This window comes from Daldinia loculata (genome assembly GCF_022478755.1).
Source record: "Daldinia loculata strain CBS 113971 unplaced genomic scaffold F4817scaffold_15, whole genome shotgun sequence".
NCBI classification, from domain to species: Eukaryota; Fungi; Ascomycota; class Sordariomycetes; order Xylariales; family Hypoxylaceae; genus Daldinia; species Daldinia loculata.
The window spans coordinates 254,426-277,046 of NW_026054869.1; the positions used below are offsets into that span (position 1 = coordinate 254,426).

The 22,621-nt window shown below is 45.2% G+C and overlaps 5 protein-coding genes across 5 annotated transcripts; 2 read left to right on the top strand and 3 right to left on the bottom strand.

Annotated features, from left to right (window-relative positions):
* Positions 1 to 65: 65 nt before the first annotated feature.
* F4817DRAFT_357780 (linoleate diol synthase precursor) lies at positions 66 to 4,274 on the bottom strand (the record flags this gene model as incomplete). Its single annotated transcript, XM_049305951.1, has 9 exons — positions 66 to 693; positions 770 to 910; positions 995 to 1,785; positions 1,891 to 2,068; positions 2,142 to 2,295; positions 2,390 to 3,153; positions 3,222 to 3,265; positions 3,444 to 3,623; positions 3,687 to 4,274. 9 exons carry the CDS (start codon positions 4,272 to 4,274, stop codon positions 66 to 68), a joined length of 3,468 nt encoding a protein of 1,155 aa, XP_049160538.1.
* A 4,136-nt stretch (positions 4,275 to 8,410) lies between these two features.
* On the top strand, positions 8,411 to 10,650 carry F4817DRAFT_332961 (FAD/NAD(P)-binding domain-containing protein). Its single transcript, XM_049302715.1, has 6 exons — positions 8,411 to 8,561; positions 8,620 to 8,829; positions 8,904 to 8,991; positions 9,049 to 9,207; positions 9,269 to 9,572; positions 9,644 to 10,650. Exons 2-6 carry the CDS (start codon positions 8,775 to 8,777, stop codon positions 10,583 to 10,585), a joined length of 1,548 nt encoding a protein of 515 aa, XP_049160539.1. The 5' UTR covers positions 8,411 to 8,561; positions 8,620 to 8,774; the 3' UTR covers positions 10,586 to 10,650.
* Positions 10,651 to 13,560, bottom strand: F4817DRAFT_332964 (uncharacterized protein). Its single transcript, XM_049302716.1, has one exon. It carries the CDS (start codon positions 13,199 to 13,201, stop codon positions 10,970 to 10,972), a length of 2,232 nt encoding a protein of 743 aa, XP_049160540.1. The 5' UTR covers positions 13,202 to 13,560; the 3' UTR covers positions 10,651 to 10,969.
* A 936-nt stretch (positions 13,561 to 14,496) lies between these two features.
* On the top strand, positions 14,497 to 16,437 carry F4817DRAFT_55342 (RTA1-domain-containing protein). Its single transcript, XM_049307630.1, has 3 exons — positions 14,497 to 15,155; positions 15,302 to 15,418; positions 15,513 to 16,437. The coding sequence occupies exons 1-3, from the start codon at positions 14,829 to 14,831 to the stop codon at positions 16,134 to 16,136; spliced, it is 1,068 nt and encodes a 355-aa protein (XP_049160541.1). The 5' UTR covers positions 14,497 to 14,828; the 3' UTR covers positions 16,137 to 16,437.
* A 167-nt stretch (positions 16,438 to 16,604) lies between these two features.
* Positions 16,605 to 21,359, bottom strand: F4817DRAFT_55327 (uncharacterized protein). Its single transcript, XM_049307629.1, has 4 exons — positions 20,116 to 21,359; positions 18,385 to 20,061; positions 17,377 to 18,297; positions 16,605 to 17,284 (listed from the first exon to the last, which is right to left on the bottom strand). Exons 1-4 carry the CDS (start codon positions 20,888 to 20,890, stop codon positions 17,073 to 17,075), a joined length of 3,585 nt encoding a protein of 1,194 aa, XP_049160542.1. The 5' UTR covers positions 20,891 to 21,359; the 3' UTR covers positions 16,605 to 17,072.
* Positions 21,360 to 22,621: the final 1,262 nt, after the last annotated feature.

The following is a 22,621-nucleotide window of genomic DNA, read 5'->3' on the forward strand; positions in this document are numbered from 1 at the left end:
TAGAAGTACAAACCAGCCTAGATAGCCAGATAGTTATATCCCTCACCCGACAATTGACAATTTATTTACTTACCCCCAACATCAACCCACCCCCTCTCTGCTCCCTCAGCAGTAATAGCCACACCATCCCACCGCACCCGCATCGTCGTCGGCACAGGGGAATACGCGCTCTGATCGGGCGTCATATACACCCTCAGTCCAGTCCACTCGTCGCCGCCGCCACGCACAGCCTTCCGCCCAACTTGGCCCCGCCACTCCTTGAACTCGAGACTCTTGCACTCGCCCCGCGGACCGGGAGCACGCCGTAAACCCGGTAATTGCAACAATACCTTAAACGCGGCCGCGAGAGCGACCCGCGTCAGTCCCTCGCCTAGGCATTTATGCGGGCCGGCGCCCCAGGGCAGGTACGAAGATACCGGGCGGTCGAGACGCAGGGACTCGGGGTCGGGGAAGGCGGCGGCGTCGTGGGAGGCGGTTACTAGGTCGATTATGGCGCGTTGGGTTGGAAGGAGGGTGTATGTGCGGGTGGAGGAGGGGCGTGAGGAAGGGGGGTTCGGGATGGGGGATGGGCTGGTTGGGGAGGATGGGTTGGGTAGGCAGGGGATGTCGTCGGTGATGGTTTGGGCGCGGCTGGTGGATGGGACGAAGCGCGCTACTACGACGGTGCCGCGGAGGCGGATGCCTTCTAGGAGGCTGGGTTTAGTTTAGTATTTGGGGAACGAAGCTTTTTTTTTTATATCTATGTGTCGAGATAGGGGGAGGAACTTACTAATGCATCAACTTATCGTCAGCTTCAGTTGTGTCTTCGTGAGCTAGGCGATACAGTTCGGGCAGATGTTCGCTCCCTGCTCCTAGGAAGTAATCTAGACACTGCGAGAGCAGGCCTGACATGATTGTGGCTCCGGCAGCGCTATTAGATCTAGGGTTAGTATAATATACCGTCCACGAACTTCCGTTGTGATATTCAATGGAGTTCCAGACAAGAGCAGCTCACCTAATAGGCATAACAGTCCCCGCAATACACTCCTCAACCGTCTTCCCCTTCTCCATCATACGGGAAAGCAACTGTCGCCCATAATGCGGGAGCCCAGGCCAGTCATCCTTACCCCCGGCATTCGACTTATCTTTCCCAGCAGATATAAAACCCAATCGTGCCGCCATTCCGGCTACCCAACCAGTCTTCGCATCGGCTTCGGCCTCCAGCCGTACAAGTTGTTCTAGCCCCAGAGCAAGTTCGCGTGACAGAGTCCGCAGTTTGAAGGAATTAGCTGGGTCGCTGTCGAAAAATACGGCGGAGAACATGGCTGACAGTAGCCCGTATAGCTCGTGCTCTGTGTAGATGCCGTGGGGCGAGGTCTCCGCCGTTTTAATCGGTAGTCCGAAGAACTCCGCGACGAAGCGCGTGTTAAGCGGGATAATGATGTCTCGGACAATGTCAACTTCGAAGTTTTTGGCCGACGCCGATGTGGTGGGATTGTGTGGTAACGCCCGGCCGGCTTTCTTCAGCAGATTCTTGGTAGTCTGATTAAAGAAATGCTTGATCTCCGCTTCCCACTCCCTGGGCTGGTAGAGACATCTGGCGACATGGTCCCTATTATGCTGGTTGGCTGTGCCGTCGCCCGCTAGACAAAAGTCTTTTGCGAAGGTCTTCCCAGGGGGGCTGACGAGGTGGGATATACCTTCACCCCAGGGAACGTAGAAGTCCTTGTTATTACCCAACACTTGGCTAACGGCTTTGTGGGATTTGATAACCACTGGATCTAGTTGCCGCGTGGGCTTTTCCCACTGTGGTGATAAAAGTTAGTATTAGTTACATTAGAAAGGGGTATGACCGAAGAACCCCTATTCTCGATGGATGGGAAAGGAGGTCTAAGGGGGAAATCATCTTACCGAATATAATTCAGATGTGCCAAGAGCTTCGTGTATGACCTTATTCTCCTTCGGTACAACGAATGGGAAATGCGCATGGATGCTGTTGCGCGCGAAGTGGAATGGGAACGCGCGGAATACCAACTTGTGCATCACTTGTCCCTGGTCTACTTTGAGGTCGAAATTGGCCTCATTATAACTAAAAGGCTCTCAGTTTCACGTCTCACTAAGGGGAATTAAAGTGGGATGTTGTGAGATAATATCATACATACCCCCAGTTCGTCAAGTTCGCAGGAGTGTAGTCAGTAGTATAGAAGCGATCTCCGCGAACGAGCGCCACGGCATCGGAAAGGATGGCGCGGCTCGTCGTGACGTTGACGCAGAGTCCGCTGCCAGACATGGGCGGCTTAGGCTTCTCAGCTACGACTGTGACCAGTGAGTGCTTATTCATTCAAATAGAAGGGTTAAGGATCTACGAATGTCCTATAATAGGGGCAAGGGGTTTTCTCAATGCACGTACGCCCTGGATATAGCTCAACTGCGTCAGGCGAGTCGTAAAGCGACGTTAACTTCCCCGCGACCGCAGGGTCTGAGTTGATATCTTCGAACGTGTCATGCTTCTTCAAGCCAAAATGCTGCCGGAACTCATTCAGCGTGGCTACATGCCATTCTCGTGCTTGCGTAATTCCGAGGATTTCGATAACTCGCAATGCGCTTGGGACTTGGTTCGCTCCGAACGCGCCGGCGACATCCTCGATAGAAGTGGTTAGGATATCGACGAGATTGTCATCAGAGTAAGTCCCATCATCACCTCGGTATAGACCGGCGAAATCTCGCTCATCCGGGTTGTTGGGGATGCTGCGCCGGGATCTTGCTAAGGCTTGCAATACTTCGTCAACGCTCGCTTTGGCAGGATCCGCGCCGTCGAGTATTTTACGGAAGTCATCATTTACCCATTTCTCGTCACGCGTCGACAGGGCGCTGTGCCATCTATAAATGAGATTGAACTCGATGGAAACTTGGTTACCTGTAGCCTCTGGGGCTGGTGAACTGTTGAATATGTTCTTCTTCTCTTGCGTCCGTGGGTCTAGGCCCCATGTAGTGCCAGAGCGGTTTACATTCAGTATCGTTCGGACGTAATCCTTAAGGATGATGTTGACATAGAGCCCGCAGGTAATGAGTCGTCCTGTCTGGAATAGGTCGTTATCGTATTTCTCCCACGCCTCCCAATTACCACCTTCGCTAGTAGCGGCCGGCTTGGTGAAGCGGCCGTTCTCATTAATCCTTATAGATATTAGCGTTTCTTGATTATTATATAAAATTCAAGGTACCGCTGATAATTGGAGTCTTACCCTGCCAGCTGAGTTACGACATAGTTGTGAAACCGATTGAACATCTGCGAATAGTCATTAGTATTAACTTTCCAAAGCGAAGTTAAGAGCCGCGAGAGAGTTTATAGTTCTAAAATCGACTATTGGGTATATTGTTGACCCTCGAAGACAATCTCTTAAGATGAATAGGTGTACACTTTCTAGGAATGGCTGGTAGAGGATAAGAAATTCAGGAGCACTAACGATCAAAAACACTCCTACTCCTGGAGGAAATCCAAGAAGATTCCTTGACGAAAAACAGTCTGGTTTGAGTAATCCATCTTTGAAAGTTCGCATGGCCTTTTGCTCTTCGTCATTACGACCATACAAAGGCGAAAGATCGAGATACGACGAGGTCAAGTTAACGTTTGCGTCTCGTGAGTCCTTTACTTGACAATTAGATATCGATTAAGAGTAAGGGGGACAATACATGTTTAAATAACTTACTGTCTGGAAGACATCGTGAGTGATGATTGTTGCAAGGTAGAATAGCACGCTAGATATCTTGTTTGGATGCTCGCGGAATGATGCTTCATCCCTGACCATGATACTATCGTAAATAAGACCCGGGTCTGGTAAGTTAGGCCCCTGGAATACCTTAGCAGGGGTCGTCCGTGTATAGCGGGTGTTGGCGGCTCCCATAGCAGGAGCTTCGAGGTTGTTATAGGAGCCGTTTGCTGTACGGTAGCAAGCATCTCGAGCTGAAATCTGAGCAGGAGGGTGCTCAAGCGAGTTCCAGAGTGTGTTGACGAAAGCATCGGTAGCTTGTTTACCTTCCCTGGAATTAGGAGGTAGTTTAGCCAGCAATGTTACGATACGCTCCTGCAAAAGCTCGTTGTCATCCTCTTCGCCAGAAACCGTGGCATCTAAAACATCTTTCAACGTCTTGTAGTCTTCAACACTCAAGTGTTGCAAGTCCTGAAGAAGGCCAGTCTCCTTGGATGTATCATCATTCCCCGGAGTGAACTGATATTTGGGAAGAGGCCCAAGGGCTCTGGTAATAACTTGGATAGCTTGGGCAAATGGAGAAGACATGACTCGAGTATCAGAAGAGGCTAGATTGGAGGGTACTGGTACCGCGGAGGGGGATATGAACTCCCTTGTCCACTTATACAGGGAGAATCTACGAGGTGCCCGTTGGGGGTCTGCATTTCTCGGCCGATTCAGCTCCATCCTGATAGGCCTTGTTGATGCAACTATATATAACATGAAGTCGCCATTATCATGTGGAAGGCTGATAAGTTACATTACACGTGGTAGACCAGTGGACACAGTGAAATACGGGAACAGGTAGTAAAGAATCTAAACCTAGCACAGTGTACACAAAATAGGTAGAAGAAATGCAACATAACTATCAACCGGATTCAGATGATCAGAGCAAACGAGGCTAGTGTAACACACGATGAGTTGATGATAGGCCTGTAATAAGAGACACAAATGCGACTTTGCCTATAAATACCAACACCACCAACATTAAGTAAGCAATACGACACCAGCCTACTTAACAAGTATCTCTTTTTCACCCCGAGACATATTCGCTGAATTGGCCCTCATACACCATCGGATACGGCAGTATAGAGACTCCATGTCATTATTTTCGGGACCGAAGGTATTTATAGTTAGGTAGGTTCGCACCAAAAGGCTTTATATTACATTACAATACGGCTAAGGATGATTTTGAGCTGCAGATCTAACCATCACCTCACTATTCAACATGAGGCAGCTCGACGACTAAGGTGTTGGTACAAAAGCATATCGATCATATGGTTTGAAGCTGCAAGCCACTAATCCTCCAACTTATCATATCAAGTATCAACGCCTTCAGGTCATCGTAAGTGGCTTCCTGCAGTCTCCTTGGCGCATGATCGTTCTAAATGATATATGAGAGAATTACTGAGCATAGACCATACCCAAACCAGACTGTTTCCTCGAAACGCCAGGATAGCGTCATCGGTATCATGCAGCCACCCGTCAAAGTCATGTCCAGTAGGTATATCTATCCCCTTTGATACCTAATGTACCTGGGTAGGATGTAACTAAGTATTTCCTAGAGTTGTGTTTAGATTTAAATGTTTTGAAGGGGCCTATCGAATAACTATATGTACCTATTAAGATGCATTTTTCTAAGTGACAACTGTTCCACATTTATGTTACTATGAGATTCAACATCATGGTGCCTGGTGTCCTTTTTTGGCTCCTCCTTTCCTCACGTAAGAGACTAATAAGTGTGAAGACGGTCCGGACCGACGCTTAGCCCTATACCCCTTTACTTACGCGCAAGGTAATTGAGGACTGCGTGCGTAAGCGGATATTTCATTCGACCTCGACTTCTGCGCGAAAACAAGGTGGTGTTGTAAAAGCCGCTAGTTTGATGCAAGGTCATATCAACTGAAGGCTTTGATCGGACTTCGCGTATAGCATTACAATTCTCTAAGTAGGTTTCACAAAGTCGAATTGACTTGCAAAATATATCTGTTTAAGGCACGGAAGTCACTTTATACCTCGCAAGGTATTTGAAATAACTAAAATGTAACTTAGTTCGAGAAAATAGTTTTAATATTTAAAGTAATTATTATTTCGTAGTTTATTTAGTAAGGTTTAGTTAAGTCGAATTATAACTTTTATTTTAAATAACTGCATTTTATGGGATTTTTTATAAAACGGCATATAGGTAAACACGTAACTGGCATGTTAGCATTTTTTAAAAATCGTAAGTTTTGTTTATTTATTAATCATAAATGAAATTTGGCACCGAAAAATTAAAACGTTTTTATTAAAGATTTTAATTTTAAAATAAAATAAGTTATTAAAATTTATACTTGTTAATTGATGTTATATACGGAGTAAGTGTTTAAAATAAATAAATTAAATAATAATAATATTAATTTTATAACGTTTAACTTTTTATTTTTTTACAAAAACATTTTGCGCTTTTTATATAGTAAATAAACTTTTGTTAATTATTTTTAACTTATAATATTTTAATAAAGTTATTTTTTTTTTTATAGTCCCGTTTTCGGGACTAGTTAAAAAACGTGTAAAAAAGTGTAAAAAAAAGTGTAAAAAAAATTATCGTGAATTTCGTCGTTGTTTTTAACCCCGTTATTGTTGTTATTTTGTTATAATTTTTGTTTACCATTAATTTTATTGTTAACTTTATTGTTATTATTATTTTGTTATAACTTTTATTTGTTATTAACTTTATTATTAATTTTGTTGTTATTATTACTTTATTATAGTTTTTATTTATTATTAATTTTGTTATTAATTTTGTTATTTGTTATTAACTTTATTACTCGTTATTAACTTCGTTACTCGTTATTAACCTCGTTATTAACTTTGTTATTATTAACTTCGTTATTAACTTTATTTCGTTTAATTATATTGTTAATCCGTTATAAAGTTATCGGCGGCCGTTTCGGGGGTTTTTTAATTATTTTCGAACTTTGTTAAAAACTTTAATAATATATTTTTTTAAATCTTGTTTTTTCCTTATAACGACCGTATTAAAATATTTTTTAGTTATTTTTAAACTTTGTTAAAAATTTTGGTAATATACCTTTTTAAACCCCGTAGCGATTAATTTTTTACTATTATATTAAAACATTTTTTGGTTATTTTTAAACTTTGTTAAAAACTTTAATAATATACTTTTTTAAGTTAATTATATTTAATCGGTAATAAAGTATACACTTTTATAACTATTTTACCGTTAACCCGTTATAAAGTTATTTACTATTATATTAAAGTATTTTTTAATTATTTTCGACCACGTTAAAAACTTTAATAATATACTTTTTTAAGTTTCGATTTTTTTTACGGTAATTATATAACTTTTTAAAGTTATTAAAAAAATCTTATAACTTTTTAAACGTAATTAAAATAATTAATAAAGTTTTAAAACGTAATTAAAATAATTAATAATTTGTACGGGTTTAAGTTTTATCTCGGTTATATTAAAAGTTTCGTTAATAACGTTATTATAATTATTGTTTTATTTTAACTTTTATTTATTTAATTTTATTTCGGTTATAAAGTTTTATTTTAATTGTAAAACTTTATTTTAATTATAAAGTTTTATTTTAATTATAAAGTTTTATTTTAATCGTAAAACTTTATTTTAATCGTATTAAATTTCGTCGTTATAATTATTACTTTACTTTAAACCTTATTTGTTTAACCTTGTATTAATCGTAAAGTTTTACTTTTAATTTTAATTTTTATTATAAAGCTTTATTTGTAATAACTGTTACTTCGTTTTATAAATCTTTTAATAAAGTTTTTACTAATAATATAAATAATTTTATTATTATAAATCGGTAATACTTAACTTTAAAACCTTTTAAAAAGTCGTTAATCTTTTTTTTTATAACGTTATTATTGTTTTTTTTTCTTTTTTTTATCGTAACTTTTTCGTCGTAATTAACCTTTTACGCCGTAACAGTAATCTTTTTTTCTTTCGTTTTATAATACTTCCTTTTAAATCGTAGTTATTTTCGCGCGCCGTTAAAATATTTTTTATTTTTTTATTTTACAATACTTTATAATTTACTTTTTTAACAAACGGTTTATATAATTAAATAATAAACGTTACATTATTAAAATTTATACCTGTTAATTAATATTATACACGGAATAAATATTTAAAATAAGTAAACCAAATAATAATAATATTAATTTTATAACGTTTAACTTTTTATCTTTTTATAAAAGCGTTTCGCGCTTTTTATATAGTAAATAAACCTTTGTTAATTACCTTTAACCCATAATACCTTAACATGAGCTAAGCTGTCAAGAAACCACTTTAATAAATAACTCGGAAAATACCTAATAATAGGTTAATATTATTACCTAAGTACTTAGCCATACTTGTAGCTGACAATATGCGTATGTAGTTGATTTAGTTCATTGAGTTCCCTTCTTAAGAACCTCGTGTAATTTTATTACTTTGCGGTGTTTTCAAGTATGTCGGACAAGGTAGCAACAATACGGACTCGGACTCGTATTTAAATGGAACAATAATCTACCTGGCGACATTAAGATATTTAACTATACTTTTAGCGGCTTATATCCTTTATGATTTCGGCAGCGTAATCAGCATAAAACTACTAAAAGGGGCTCAAGCTAAATATAAAAACTTTACAAGATACACTATCAAGTATTACCAATATCCATGTACAACCTGGCTGCAATCCAAGGCAAGCCTAATAAGAACGCGCCTAATAAGAACAAACCTCACACCCCACTTGGACAAATTATTACCACCGATACCAGAGGAACTTAATTCTTACAATACTCATTTATACTCTCTCCTTTCGTGAACTATGACGTGTTATAACATTGCCGAGTTATATAAATGATCGTATACCTAGGTACTCACGTGACAATGGCGACATACTGGGTGAGTATTACGAATACTATAGTTAAGCGTTGGTAATCGGTTCATGCGGATCCCAATGCCCCTCCTAAAGGCGATTACGTATCCGGTTCAATTGAAGATGAAGCTTAGTTGTTACAATATTTATTGTAGAAGATATGAGTAAGGAACATAGAATCAAGTCCGTAGCTGTTGTTGGCGCGGGTGCGGGAGGTATGTATAACTGTCATCTTGAAGACTCTTATATATGCATACCGGTATCTGACATAAACTCATATATATAATAGGGGCTATCGCGGCGGCAGCATTAAAAGCTGAAAACTATTTTGAACGGATTCGGGTATTTGAGAGGCGAGAGACGCCCGGGGGAACATGGTACTCATATCCTTTATATACATCACCCAGTAAGCATGTTTTGCTTACAACCTGCAGGATTTACGACTCGGACCCGACGCCCGCATTAGAGGTGCAGCCGGGAAAGTTACCTCCCGATGTCGATCCGCCGCTGGAAATCCCGAAGGAGCTCCCTCGGAACACACCACCTAACCAGCAAGAGAGGTTTTCCAAGACGCCTATCTACGATTCTTTAACGTGGGGACTCGACTCAAGTCTATATTTGAATATACGAGTCAACATGTTAACACCGGATTAGAACTAATGTGCCCGATATTGCCATGTGCTTCTCCGATAGGAGGTTCGCCTACGGGCCCTTCCCACCGCATCATGTTCCCAAGCAGTACATCGAGAGTTATTTCTCGCTCCACAAAACAGACTCGCTGCTGAGTCTGAGTACTACTGTCGAGGACATCACCAAACTGAAGCCCGATTCAGAAGACGGCCCCGAAAGGTGGAAATTGACCCTCCGGAAGTACGACCCGTCTCGTCACGTTGACTTCTGGTGGGAAGAGACATTTGACGCTGTGATCCTAGCAAACGGGCACTACTCTGTACCCTACGTATGTTATAGACTCACTTATAAGCCAACCCTCCTCCCCCCCCCCAGCACTATCTACTCTAACACACACAGATCCCCTACGTCAAAGGCCTCCAAGAATACGCCCAAAAATTCCCCGGCCGCGTCTCGCACTCAAAGTACTACCGGTCACCCTTCCAATTCATCGGGCAACGCGTCGTCATCATCGGCAACTCCGCATCAGGCCACGACCTAACCACCGAACTAGTCTCCACAGCACAGCACCCCGTCTTCCAATCGCGGCGCTCCAAGTCCCGCTGGGACGGACCCGAGCCGCCTCCGGGCATCGCATGGAAACCCGTGATTTCAGAGTACAGCGCCGAGGACGGCAGCATCCTATTCTCGGACGGAACGCGGCTGACAGACGTCGACGCCGTGATCTACGCCACCGGATACAACGCGTCCTTCCCGTTCTGGAACGCCGCGGCAAACAGCAGCGGAGGCGAGCCGCTATGGGATTACACCAGCGGCAAGCTCGTCGGGAACTACTGGCACACGTTCTTCCGCGCGCATCCCACGCTCGGAATCGTCGGCGTGCCCCGCGTCCTAACCTTCCGCAGCTTCGAGTACCAAGCCATCGCTCTCGCGCGGCTATTCGCCGGGCGCAACGCGGTCCCGTTACCCCCGGCGGCCGAGCAAGAGCGCTGGGAGCGGGAACGACTGGAAAACACGCGGCGGGAGGGTAGGAAGTTCCACGATATCAATTGGGAGCGGGGGGAAACGGCGGAGTGGTTGGAGGGATTGTTCCGTATCGCGGGGCTGGGTACGCTGGGGGGAGATGGGAGAGTACCGCCGCCGTTGACTAGGGAAGTTGTCTGGGCGATTGAGCATTTGAGGAAATATCCGGAGCCGGGGAAGGGGAAGGATGAGGATGGAGATAGAGAGGGAAAAGAGAATGCTGCGGTTATAGATGTTAGGAATGATCAGACGAGTATCCAGGACGATGGATGGGTATTGGTTGATAGGCGACATAAAGATTTATTAGGATTCTTATAATCGAGTCATCGAGATTAAGCAACAAATTGCATACAAGTACATAGCTCGCTGAGATTCCGAGGTCATATATCTCTGCATAATTCTTCTTCAAGATTGAAATCATGATAGTGAAGTCAATTTAGAATATAAATCGAACACGACGCTTGAACACAAACCCTATACTCTGTGTCCAATTTTATGCGTTCATCTTGCGATGTTATTCTTAAATACCTAAGTAAGATAACGCTGCCAGATACGTCATTTATAATGTAGGCCATAGGCTGAAATTTCAAAACAATAGTCCCGTGAAGAAATGTCCTCATGTACGCTTGACCAACCCTAATAACGCCATCCTGCTATCCCAATAAAATACCTAACCTAACCTATTGCCAAAGATAATCAAGCTCAAGTGAGATTACGCACGTGCGTATCAAATACGTCGTTCCGCCAGCCGCCCGCCTCAAACTGCTCAATGCGATCGCCAGCTCGAGATGCCTCTTCATTCCATATCTTAACGACGCTACCCGGGGTATAGACCCCCTTAAAGACACCACGGCCCGGCTGTTCTACACCCACTCTCGTGTACAGATCGGGGTCTTCCTCAGGCACCAACCTAGCTGCAACGGCCCTGATGAAAGTCCACAGATCCTTCGGATCGGCGATCCGTGTCGCGCGCAAACGCTCCCGAGCAAACAACAGCTCGCGGTTCGCAGCATGCAGCGAATCGCTAATGGCAGAAGCGAGCTGGGCTTCCATTGTCGCCTTGAGGATGGGACGAAGCACTGGCTTAATGAGCCAGCTTAGCCAGGAGAACTTGCTCTTCCGGAGCTTGTAGTTTAACTTGTGTACTTTTACCCGCACCCTGCGTAGTGTTACGATCTGTTCCAAGCGCTCGCGGCATATCTCGACTTCGAGGTGGATGTCAATGCCGCGCTCATCTAGCGCGAAGCTTGCGATGCCCTCATCGGCTAGACGGAATAACCCGCTATGGACGCGCAACCAGAAGCCGACCTCATCCGCACGTGCTGAAAGGCCGTCGATCTTGATGAGCACGAGATTCTTCATGCTAGCATTTGTCCGGAAGCGGGTTTTACGGATCTCAACGTCATTATAATTCTCGATCTTTAGTCTGAACGGAAGGAATGATGTTTCGTTCACGGTATTACCGGGTTCGATAATGAGGTTTTCTAGTAGAAGGTCGATTGTTGGTGTGCTGACTTCGAGACGTGGGATTGGTATATACTGAACGGTACTGATAAGACGTGGAATGAATACATTCAGCGCGTCATGGATCAACTCAGTGTTCGTCGTCGAGTTGGTAGGAGAAAGGACACCAAAGATACGGAGCGTGGTTGTTGTCAGATTATGGATATCTTCGTCCTTTGCCACACTTTTGAACGTAACAGATAGCTGCTGTAGGAGATCATCGACATCCTGTTTCAAGCTACTCTCCGATCCGACATTCTTGCTCTTTTCTCTTAGCTCCCGGAGCTTTTCATCCGCATTGGAGAAGAATTCCGGGTCCATAAGGAGCTTCTGCAAGCTGTCACCGAGGTCCTGTAGTAAATTCTCAAACTCGGGATCGCTGTCCTTATGGCTCATAACCTTCTTCAGAAGCTCTTCAGACTTCTCCCATTCATTCTTGTCACCGAAGCTCTTAACAAACTCCCAAAGATTGGTGAGAGCACGATCTGTCTCCCGGTTTTCCTGAACATCATCCTGGGTGATTTCCATTAGCTCCTCAGCGGCTCGCGAATAGACTATGGCGTAGCGTTTTATGAGCAGTGAGAGTGTCGATACGGAGTCCGAATAGTCCTTGCGCTTGCGAAGGTTAAGGACTACTTGCTGCAACCGCTTTAAAAGCGCCTGGCCCTCATCGCCAGAAAGCTTATCTTTAGCACTTTCGACCGTAGCGCTTGCGACCTCGGCACCGTGGCTCGCAACAACCTTGCCGACATCTTCGAATTCATCCTCTAAACCTTGGGCTGTCGGTGGCTGGCCATCACTAGTAGTTCCTGACTCGGCTATACTTCGCTGTTCTTCATGTGATGGCTCCAACTGCTCGCCTACTTCTTTGGCAGCACTACTCAAGGCAAAGGCCGAATCTCTGAAAACCTCGCGAACGACTATGTTGAGATCACTAAGGAATGTTCTAAAATCGGGGTTTGTGAGCAGTAGCGAGCCGACGGTGCGCACACTTTGGTACGCAGCAGCAATATCGGCCTTGGCCTTGGTTTTCTTGGCCCTTGCGCTGAGATCGTCCACATCGACTGATATTCGGCTTTTTGTTAAGAACCAGATAAGGTCTTGAAGTTGATCCTTGCCGTTTTTATGCTGTAGTAGGGTAATGAATTGCTGTAGCCATAGCTTGGTGAGACGTATCAAACGGCGACCACTATCGGACAGGTCTGGGTTTTCGGGATTCAATACGTCGCTTGCTAGAAGAGTACGTAAGTTGATAATGATTTGTTCGGTGGTTGGCATGTATCCTTTGGCCAGAGCCCTTAGCATCTGGTAGCTTTGGAGCTTCCGATACAGCTCCCGCTGTAGGTGAGTGTCCTGCTCATATTGAGGAAGCAGTGGTTCTCGCTCGGGGTCAGTGCTCTTCTTTCGTAAACCAAAGCAAGAGGACAACATTATCGCTAGCTGACCTTGAGCAAATTGAGCATGCTCCTATGGATGATTTTCTTTCTTCTCCTGCTTGTTCCTGGTGGGAATGATAATGAGTTGTAATACATTGGTAGTAGATGTAGCTCTCGAAACATTTAGTCTTGATGCAATTAGTATTGACGAATGAATGACGTCTACGTGGAGAAGAACGGCGAGTTTAAGCTGCCAGCTCAGGGATTAGAATTAGGTACTTGTAAACTTGTAATACTTGTAAGAAGTTAAACCGGACTTTCCCCGACTATAATGCACGCCAAGACCGAGTATCTCTTTTTTAGGTAATATGTACGTACATTGTCGACGCTAGCTCGAAGCTTATTGTGGTCCTCTTCCCTTCAATATTATGGAATCTTTATTTTCTCTTGTTTACAACTCCTTGCTTAGAGCTTAGAGTAACTCACTTCGTCGCCTCGGGCTATTTCGGGCCGCTTTACTACGTTGAAACAGACATGTCAAAATCAACGCTTCCTGCCCAATATAGGAATGGTTTACGAGATGGCTGGATGGTTCCAGGACTATCGTCCCGGTTGTCTGACCACCCCTGACCTTGTTAGAGATTCCAGATCAGACCGTGTGTAACGCAGAACATCGTGGCAGTGCACTACGATTCCGCCAATCAACCTAATGCCTTTCATCCACGACTTCATATAACAGGATCAACATATATACATATCAAAGTCTGCCAAATGAGGTTTCCAGTGCGGCTGAGATGCCCAGCCTACAACGACACGTAAGCCAACGAGCCCGTAGTATCGACGGGGATATCTTCAGGGAAGCGAGATGGTAGTACGCAATCCTGGTGGTAGCCCAGGTTCTGACTCTACATACAGACACATATTCTGCATGTCCAAGGGGCTATCTGCATCGACTTGCCCCGAATCAGATCACGATGTTGTTTGTCTCGCTGTATCTATACAGAAGTTGTAACTACGCGCTCACAGGTCCGCGGGGCCCGCTCGGCCGCCAACGCGTGCAATTATACTCATCAACTTAGAAATGTATACGCCGTTATAACGCATGTCGTTAATAGTATGTTCCGGATACAGCATACCTATAGGTATCGGCGACTTTCTATTTTAGTGATTATCATAGGAACAATATGCCCCCAAAACTCTAGAAGAATATCTCGACATTTGTAATAACTAGACAAAAAGAGCTACTTAGAAGACACTATCCACTCTGACGATAGGCTCGATAACGAGGAACTATCTCGACTAGGCAATTCGCCGACCCACAGCCTTACCTCGCATTACCTCGCATTCGCTTCTATGGCTACCCGCGACTATGACAGGTAGAGTCTAGACATGCCTCTAATAAACCAGTCCGGCCCTTTTTTTCAGGCTGAGCCGCATAGGAAGTAGGTATCTAGACTGATATAATCATTCGCGAAGCCCACACCCCGGAGTCCGCGGTCTTGCCGATCCCGTCTTGTAGTCTTTAACTAGCACGCTTCCCTTCCGCTGGGGGAACTGTTTTTCACTCTTTACCATATCTGACTTGCTTTCGTTGTAGAGCTCTTTATATTTGTTTGTTTTAGAGTGGTTACCTTGCTTACCCTTGAATCTTGATCGACTTGAATCTAATATCCCTATCCGCAATGAGTGACCAAGCCGGGTCTGGCGCCAACGCCGGCAACGACCTCGCCAACGTCGCGATTTCCTTCAAGGACTGCACGCCAGAGATATGTCCTTACGATCTGTCTTTCTATGCGTACCGTATCGACTTAGCACCCAACGCAGTTTTCCTAGCACTGTTCGCCCTCTCCCTCGTCGGCTTCCTCGCCGTTTTCGCCTTCACGCGGCGTGGCCGTAACTTTACTATTGCTATGGCCCTCGGTCTCATCTGCGAGATCATAGGATACGCCGGCCGGATCATGAGCTGGCAGAACCAGTGGTCTGAAAATGGGTTCATGATTCAGATCTGCGTATGTGATATCCAACAATCTCCTTTTCTCTCTCTTTGCTGGTCTTGTATCAGGAGGGACCCCCTGATCGAGTTGACTAGGGAACCATTACTACCTAAATCACTAGGCTTTCGTAAGGAGGCGATTACTGACTCGTGTTGTTTAAGTGTCTAACCATAGCCCCGGCCTTCCTCGCCGCCGGCATCTACCTGTGTATCCGGAAGATTGTGTTCGCCTTTGGGCCCGAGAACTCGCGGATCCCACCTAAATACTATACTCGCATCGTACGTCTCACATACCCTTTCTTATTTACCCCCAAGAAAGAGAAAAAAGGGATAAACCTGTATAAACTCGAAGTCCACTAACCTTAACTTATAGTTCATCCCCTGCGACATCGTCTCCCTAATCCTCCAAGCCGCTGGCGGTGGTCTCGCCTCCTCCGCCTTCCACACGGGAGAATCCACAGATACCGGCGACAACATCATGATCGCCGGTCTCGCCTTCCAAGTCTTCACGCTCTTAGTATTCATGCTTCTATCCATCGACTTCCTAATCAATACTTTGCGCCGGCGCCGAACCCTCGGTTCCGCAGCACTAGACCAGGACCCAGCGCTAATCGCGATGCGCAACTCCTGGATGTTTAAGGCCTTCCCGCCCGCGCTAGCGCTAAGCACCATCTGCATCTTCTGGCGTAGTGTGTTCCGCGTTGCGGAGCTGAGTAGCGGGTGGACGGGATCATTGATGGGCCGTCAGGACCTATTCATCGGCTTCGAGGGTGTGATGATCACTGTCGCTGTCTTAGTCCTGAATGTCTTCCATCCAAGCCTGTGCTTCGGCGAGATTATGGATCGGAAGTTTGAGGCTGGCGATGATGGTACCCGTAAAGAGATCCGCCAGAGCGAGTTTGAGATGCTACCCGAAACCAAGCCTAGTACTGCGACTAGTGTTACTGATGCTCGTGGTAGTAGTCTGAATACGAATGATGTTGAGCGTGGGGCTTGAGTACGACTAAATTACGTTGACGTTTAAGAATTGCGGCGTTCTAGGTACAGGAGCCAGTTGGATATACCTTTTCTTTGATCATCTGCGAGGCCTTTTGGATTCCGCTCTTTGATATATCTAGAATCTAGATTCGACAATGCCTTGGGTTGATTTTTATTATTTATGGAGGGTGATATGGACTTGCTATAGATTATCTTATAAGATAGGAGGACGAAATGCAAAGATCATAGATTACTTCAGGGCTTGTAGAAGAGTAAGACAGCGGTAGAACAGTCTCAAACTCTTTAATCAAGATACTAAAGCTTTCGAGTCGAGAAAAATGATGTATGCATTACTGAGCTATTCAGCTATTTTCCTAGCATAAGCTGCAGATACTTCCTAAACATAGTTCCGCGAGTATTCGTGGCTGTCCTTTGTAAGAGGGGACTGCATCTAGATAAAAATAGTAAATGCAAGTGCTGTGTCTTGCTCAACAGTCAGTCGACTCCAATTATTATGCTGTGAGCAGCCGCCCTGATCTCCTGCTTAAATTCTTCTTTCTTTCTTTCTTTCTTTCTTCCAATCATAGGTCAACTGTGTGGCCATAAGTCCGTCTCCTAAAGTTACTCTACCGGCATTCTTGTCTGGTAGGTCTCACATTTCCAGCATTTCAGCCCTGGATCAAGAAGATCGTGGGCGTCGTAAAGCCCGTGAACAGGCGCCCAGCCCACAACGGGTGCTGGGTCCCTTATCACAAGGATAAATACTGCCATGACACCTCTCATGGAGGCAAATAAGTAGGCTAAAATAGTCATGGAGGATCATGATCTGCCTAGCTAATGCAACACGACGAAGTGGGAGAAAGGGAGAAAGGGGGATAAAGGATAAAGGGATAAGTACGAAGTCTACGAGGGTTGATCGATTGTGCGTTGCTGCGTAAGTAAACTACGAGGTTGCTTAACTGCTGCCAGCATCGAGTGGCAAGACTTTGGACTTGTCCTCGAGGAATTCTTGTCTGTGCTTAACGATGGCTTTCGTAATGCGATCGAAGTCCTTAACTTTGTTGGCCTTTAGTTCGTTAAGAACTTTCTTTAGGCCCTCAATGAATCTGTTTCTCGTTTCACCGGTGAACATATCGGAGGAGCCGAGTTGTGTGATAATCTCGGCATCTGAAACAAAGTACCATGAAGTCAGTTATCCAAAGGGGGGGATGCTTCGCAGATGAGATCAAGTGTTTAGGAATATCGTTTCAAAAACTCACCAGGAAGCACCATGTTCTCAAAATGCTGGAACTCGCAAGCATTACCATCGGGACACTGTTCTCCCGCTAGCACACGCGGGCATAGCGGCCGCATGGGGTCAATCTTGGAACTATAAGTCATTGACTTCAGGCCACCCGCTACTTCATCGAAGTACTTGGGATGGAATCTATATGCACGGAAATATCCAAGAGGACTATGGTAAGAAAGCAGATCCTCTAGTTGGGCTGGCTTTTCAGACTCATCCTGGCTAGAAGTCAGTAAGGGGTGCTCATAAGAAGAGCTGTTCTGTACTTCTCCACTCGGGTTTTCGGGTGCGGACAAAGCCGATTCCTCGCCCGGTTGAACCGGGCTAGTCTCATGGAGTACTTCACGATTGAGTTGCTCATCAGTGTATAGAGTAATTTGCTCTTGTGGTGAGGATGTCTTTGTGCTGGCATCCTGAGGTCCTAAGGGGTGATCGTGGGTAGGGGAGACCGGCATAGATTGTGGCCGGTAGGATCCATCGTTGCTTGGAGAAGGCTCTCGGGACGGTCGCTCGGAAACGTCTTGCTTGGATAGATCCTGTCTATCAACCTGGACTTCTGAAACATCGGCCATTGTGTTAGGGATAGCTCGGCTCTCTTCAGTCGACACATTCGTGGAGCTATTCTGCGATACTCCATCTATGCTAGCCTTCGCATGAGATTCTCCATTAACCAGAGCAAGTCCTTGAGATAGTTGAACAGCAGCAGGTTCATTATTAGTCGGAGAAATAGACTGAGATGGATCGAAACCAAGTTGTGCCTCATTTGAATCAACTGGCTGGTCATGCTGAGTTATGTCTCCCTCGGTCATGGAAAGATCTGCCGTATCTTCGGGATTTGGCTGCTGCTCACTAGTAGGCCGTGACTCAACATGACTTAGTTCCGAAGTTGTAGTCGCTGTAGTTATACACATGTTAGTACCTAATGTAACAAAAAATGCAACACAGGGAACGGCGAAACACTAAGCATCGCGATCGAACTTACCAGAATGGACAAGTTGATTTTGTGTACTTATTTCGATAGGTATTGGCTCTGCAGGGACCGCCAACCGCTCCGCTTCATCAGCTAGTTTGCGCCGTTGTTCCATACTCGCCTGAATTTCGAGCTCAAGCTGAGCTGCTTGGGCAACGGCTTCCCTTAATCTATCCTGTTTTTCTTTCAGGGTGGCCTCTACGGTTGGCAATTCATAGCTCACGATCCTATCGCGTCTCTTCACGTCGGCCGTTCCAACTCTTTTTTGTACCGGGGAAAATTCCGAAAATTTAGAGAGAGTAGTAGATTCTATTCCTGAAGGCTGGGTCTGAGGTGATTGAGGAGCATTCGTCTTCTTGGCGGCCTTCTTAGCTTCGGCTTCAGCAATTAATCGCTTCGTCTCCTCGATTCGTTTATGCAATAAATCCAGTTTGGCTCCGTGTACAGGTGGTGTTGGTGCCGTACTTGAGCTAGGACTTGAACGTTGTTTCCGGTTTAGGGAATCAGACAGCGGTGGAAACGCCGCGAGGGGAATTTGCCGAGGAGGGTTGATTATCTCACTAAATGAATTAGGCTCATCGGTAGGCGAAGCAATGTCCATTTCAACGTCCTCATCGTCACTAACATCAATAATTAATGTTTCCTGAGTGCGGGTTCGCTTGAGCGTGCCAGTGGGGGTGGAATAATTATCAAAATCCGATGCTACCGGTCGTTTTAGGTTGCGGTTGCTTGACTGCGCTGGTTGAGTAGTTAGAAACAAACCCGGGATACCTCCATCCCTCGGTAAGCTCTTCTCCGTAGACATAGAACGCCTATCTGTTTCTAACGCGGATATCCCGACCGCGGTAGCATTCGTGGATGATTCTGTGTTATTCTTTGATACGGAAATCGTGGGCGGATTACTTGTGGGAAGAGATGGAGGCGTCATGGGTTTAGCTCTATTATCAGCTGCCAGCTTTTCGGCTAAGGCTTTCTCCTGCGCTTTCTTCAACTTGGCGAGCTTTTGGTGAAGAAGTGCGTTATTCTCCGCCCGCGTCTTTGGTTTTGCCGGTGACGAACTCGTAGAAATTGCAACACCTAAATTGGTCGAAGCTGGTTGAGATGGTGGTGCTGATGTAGGAGGCTGGACCGCATTTGCAGTCTTCTGTGCCTTTGCCGCTAATTTCCGAGCAATCTTGTCTTTCCGTTCCTCGGCAGCGGTCTTTTTAGCAGGCTTTGTATCACCAGTGGTACTGGTATCTATTGTAGTTTCGACTGTTGTAGATGACTTCGGCTTGGACATAATTGGTGGCTGATCTTTAGCGTTCTGTGACTCGGGTGCGGCCTGAGAAATATTAGAGGGCGCAGCTGGAACCTGCAAGTCACTCGTAGTCTTTTGAGCTGTAGTGGGTTTTGGTATTGAAGCCTCGAGGCCCAAATCCGTGAACAAGCCTTTGATAAGCTTTTCGTCGAGTCCTTCCTCAATATAATCTTGATATCGGACCTTAAGGGGCCATAGGCCAAGGATAGCCTCCTGCGCCTTCTTTTTTGCTTCTGCTACAGAACGAAAAGGACGAATTACGGCATCTTGCGTTTGGTTAGAAGCTATTTCATTTGCCAATGGAGTTTGAACTGATGGTTGCTGTTGCTGTAGGTGTGTTATATTTATCCCTGGCAGAGATTGTACTGGATTCTGAGTGGTTGGTGCATCTGACGGACGTTAGATACGATTAAAGAGAACCAACATATTACAGTGCAACTTACGCTTAATTCCATGAGACGCGGGTTTGCTCACGGATACCTTACGCTGGATCTCCCTAGGGGACAAGTAGGGAGAATACGAACCAGACCTCTCGCGTTCTTGGTAGGAAGGCTCCCAGTCCTCGTCTGGTGAATATGCTCGTTCGGCCGTAGGAAGCGACGTAGATGTGCTATTAATGACAGCTTCACCTCGAGGTGTTGTACCATCATATATGGAAGACCCGTCAGCATCCCCAACGCTTCCATTTTGGTTTTCCATCACACTTGGGGGTCGAGGAGATGGAGGAGTTGCTATGGCGATATCAGTGTTATCTTTAGGCTCATATAGATCTTCAAATTCGCCTTCGCTAAGCTCCCCTTCTTCTGGAGTTTGCTTTTGTGTCTGGGATGATACAGGTATATCTCGTTTCTCTATAGGACTTTTCTGAAGGTCGCCCTGCTTAGCCATAAAAGCAGGGGATTTATCTCTGGCTTGCGTAGGAAGTTGATGTAATGCGGGTTGTGTCTGAGGTTGCCATATGCTATTATTTTCAGATCGATATGGCATGGGCGGTAGAGAGCTACCCATCCCTAGGCCAGGTATATTGCTTGCATTGTATTGGAAGGCATTATGAGCGGTTGCGTAGTTGCCCGCAGTGGCAACTGGCTGTTGGAACGCCCCGTAGTAAGGCGGTTGAGCATTTAGGGGAGGAAGTGACTGTTGGGCGAAGGGCGGGAGAGGTTGCGAATGAGGTTTCTGGCCCTGATACGGGCTGTACCTGTAAGGATGCTCTGACATCTTGAATTGAGTCGACGCGATGCATGAGGAAGCCCGTCCCTAAAGTTGAGCAGTAGTTCAATATATCAGCTGATAATGGGACGGTTTAGGCAACGAATAGCCAGTCGAATAAGAGTCGCGTTTATAAGAAAATGTTTGCAGTGGTCAATTAGTCTTCGGGGATAAGAATAAATGAAGGTGTCGGATGGAAGGTCTGATTGACATGGCAAGGGACATCGACGCGTCTCCTTCAAAGCGATAGAATGATGGGCGGCAAGAGATGATTGAATCTAAGGACGGCGAAAAAGCCTAAGAGCCAAGGATTTCGGACCACCGAGATCAAAGACAATGTATTACCAAAACTTCTTTCACTAAATGAGAAAGAATAGTTAGCTTCGAATTGTATTTCATTCGCGCTACTTCCTAATGATGAGAAGTATTTGATGGCTTTCAAATTATTGTTTGCCAGTTGAGCGTTGGAATATGGCCCAAGCGCTCTAATACCTACCTAAACATTACCTAATCTTTCTAGGGTCAAAGGAAACCTGAAATGCGGCAGGCCCATACAAACGGTACTGGATTAATCCGTAAACCGAGATGTCTCCACTTTAAAGTTAGATGCATGGAGATATGGAAGTAATGTTAGGTACCTAGGTACCTTTTAAACCCCCACTAGGCCAGAGCTACATGTACATACCTGGTACCCAAGCCTGTTTTAGCCTATCTAAAAATTGGGTAGCCAGCACATTATGCATGGACATACGCTAATTTCTGCCAAGTCTGAGGCCTGTTTACTTCCTACACGCCCGTTGCCATGTGCTTCCTGCATGTCAACAATTGACTTCCGTCATTTTGTAGCATCAATTATTTCAAGACAACACCCATACAGAAGGAACTGTGTCTTTTTTTTGGGGCAAGATACCTCTTGTCATTACTTTGGAGGCGTGGATTTTGAATTGGTTTCGTTCGTTCAATACCAGTAGTTGTTTTGCCTGAAAACTCATCCTTGCTCTTCTATGGCATCGTGTCTTATGATACCGATCTCCGCAATTTACGTAGTAACGTTCAAGTAACGGCTGCAGACGATAACTACAAGATTTCTTCCTGATGAAGCTGCAACTGAGCCAATGATACCTTGGAATCCTTACTTTGACATTGGACGCTCCCAACATGTCGGTACGCAATAATCCTTTCGTTCGGAAGGCTTCACCCTCGCCGTCGCCGTCGCCGGGTCCGAGCGGTGTGGGTAGACCGAAATCTGCTATATTCCCCTCCCAGTCGAATGTCTTAACGAGAGTAGCAACACCACCTACACATAATCGCACACAGTCACAAGCATCGATAGCTGCCGCCAACCTCCTCCCAGTTGGCACAAATGGCCCTCGGCCGCACCGAGTCGACTCGAAAAGCAGTGGCCCAAACTCAACAACATTTGCACCGTCGTTTATTAAAACAGAACAGGACCGGCGGAGGAGCTTGGACCCTGTAAAAGGGATCGAGGGCGAAAATGACTTTTCCGGCAAGAGATATGTCTGGCTTAAGGACCCACAAGCTGCCTTCGTCAAGGGCTGGATAGTCGAGGAACTTGAAGAGGGCCGTATATTGGTACAATGTGACGATGGCAGCGTAAGTTTCGCTCTCCTGCATGGTTACTGATGGTTATACTGACTCAACCTGGTAGCAACGTGAGGTTGAAAGCGAAAGCGTGGATAAAGTCAACCCGGCCAAGTTTGACAAGGCGAACGATATGGC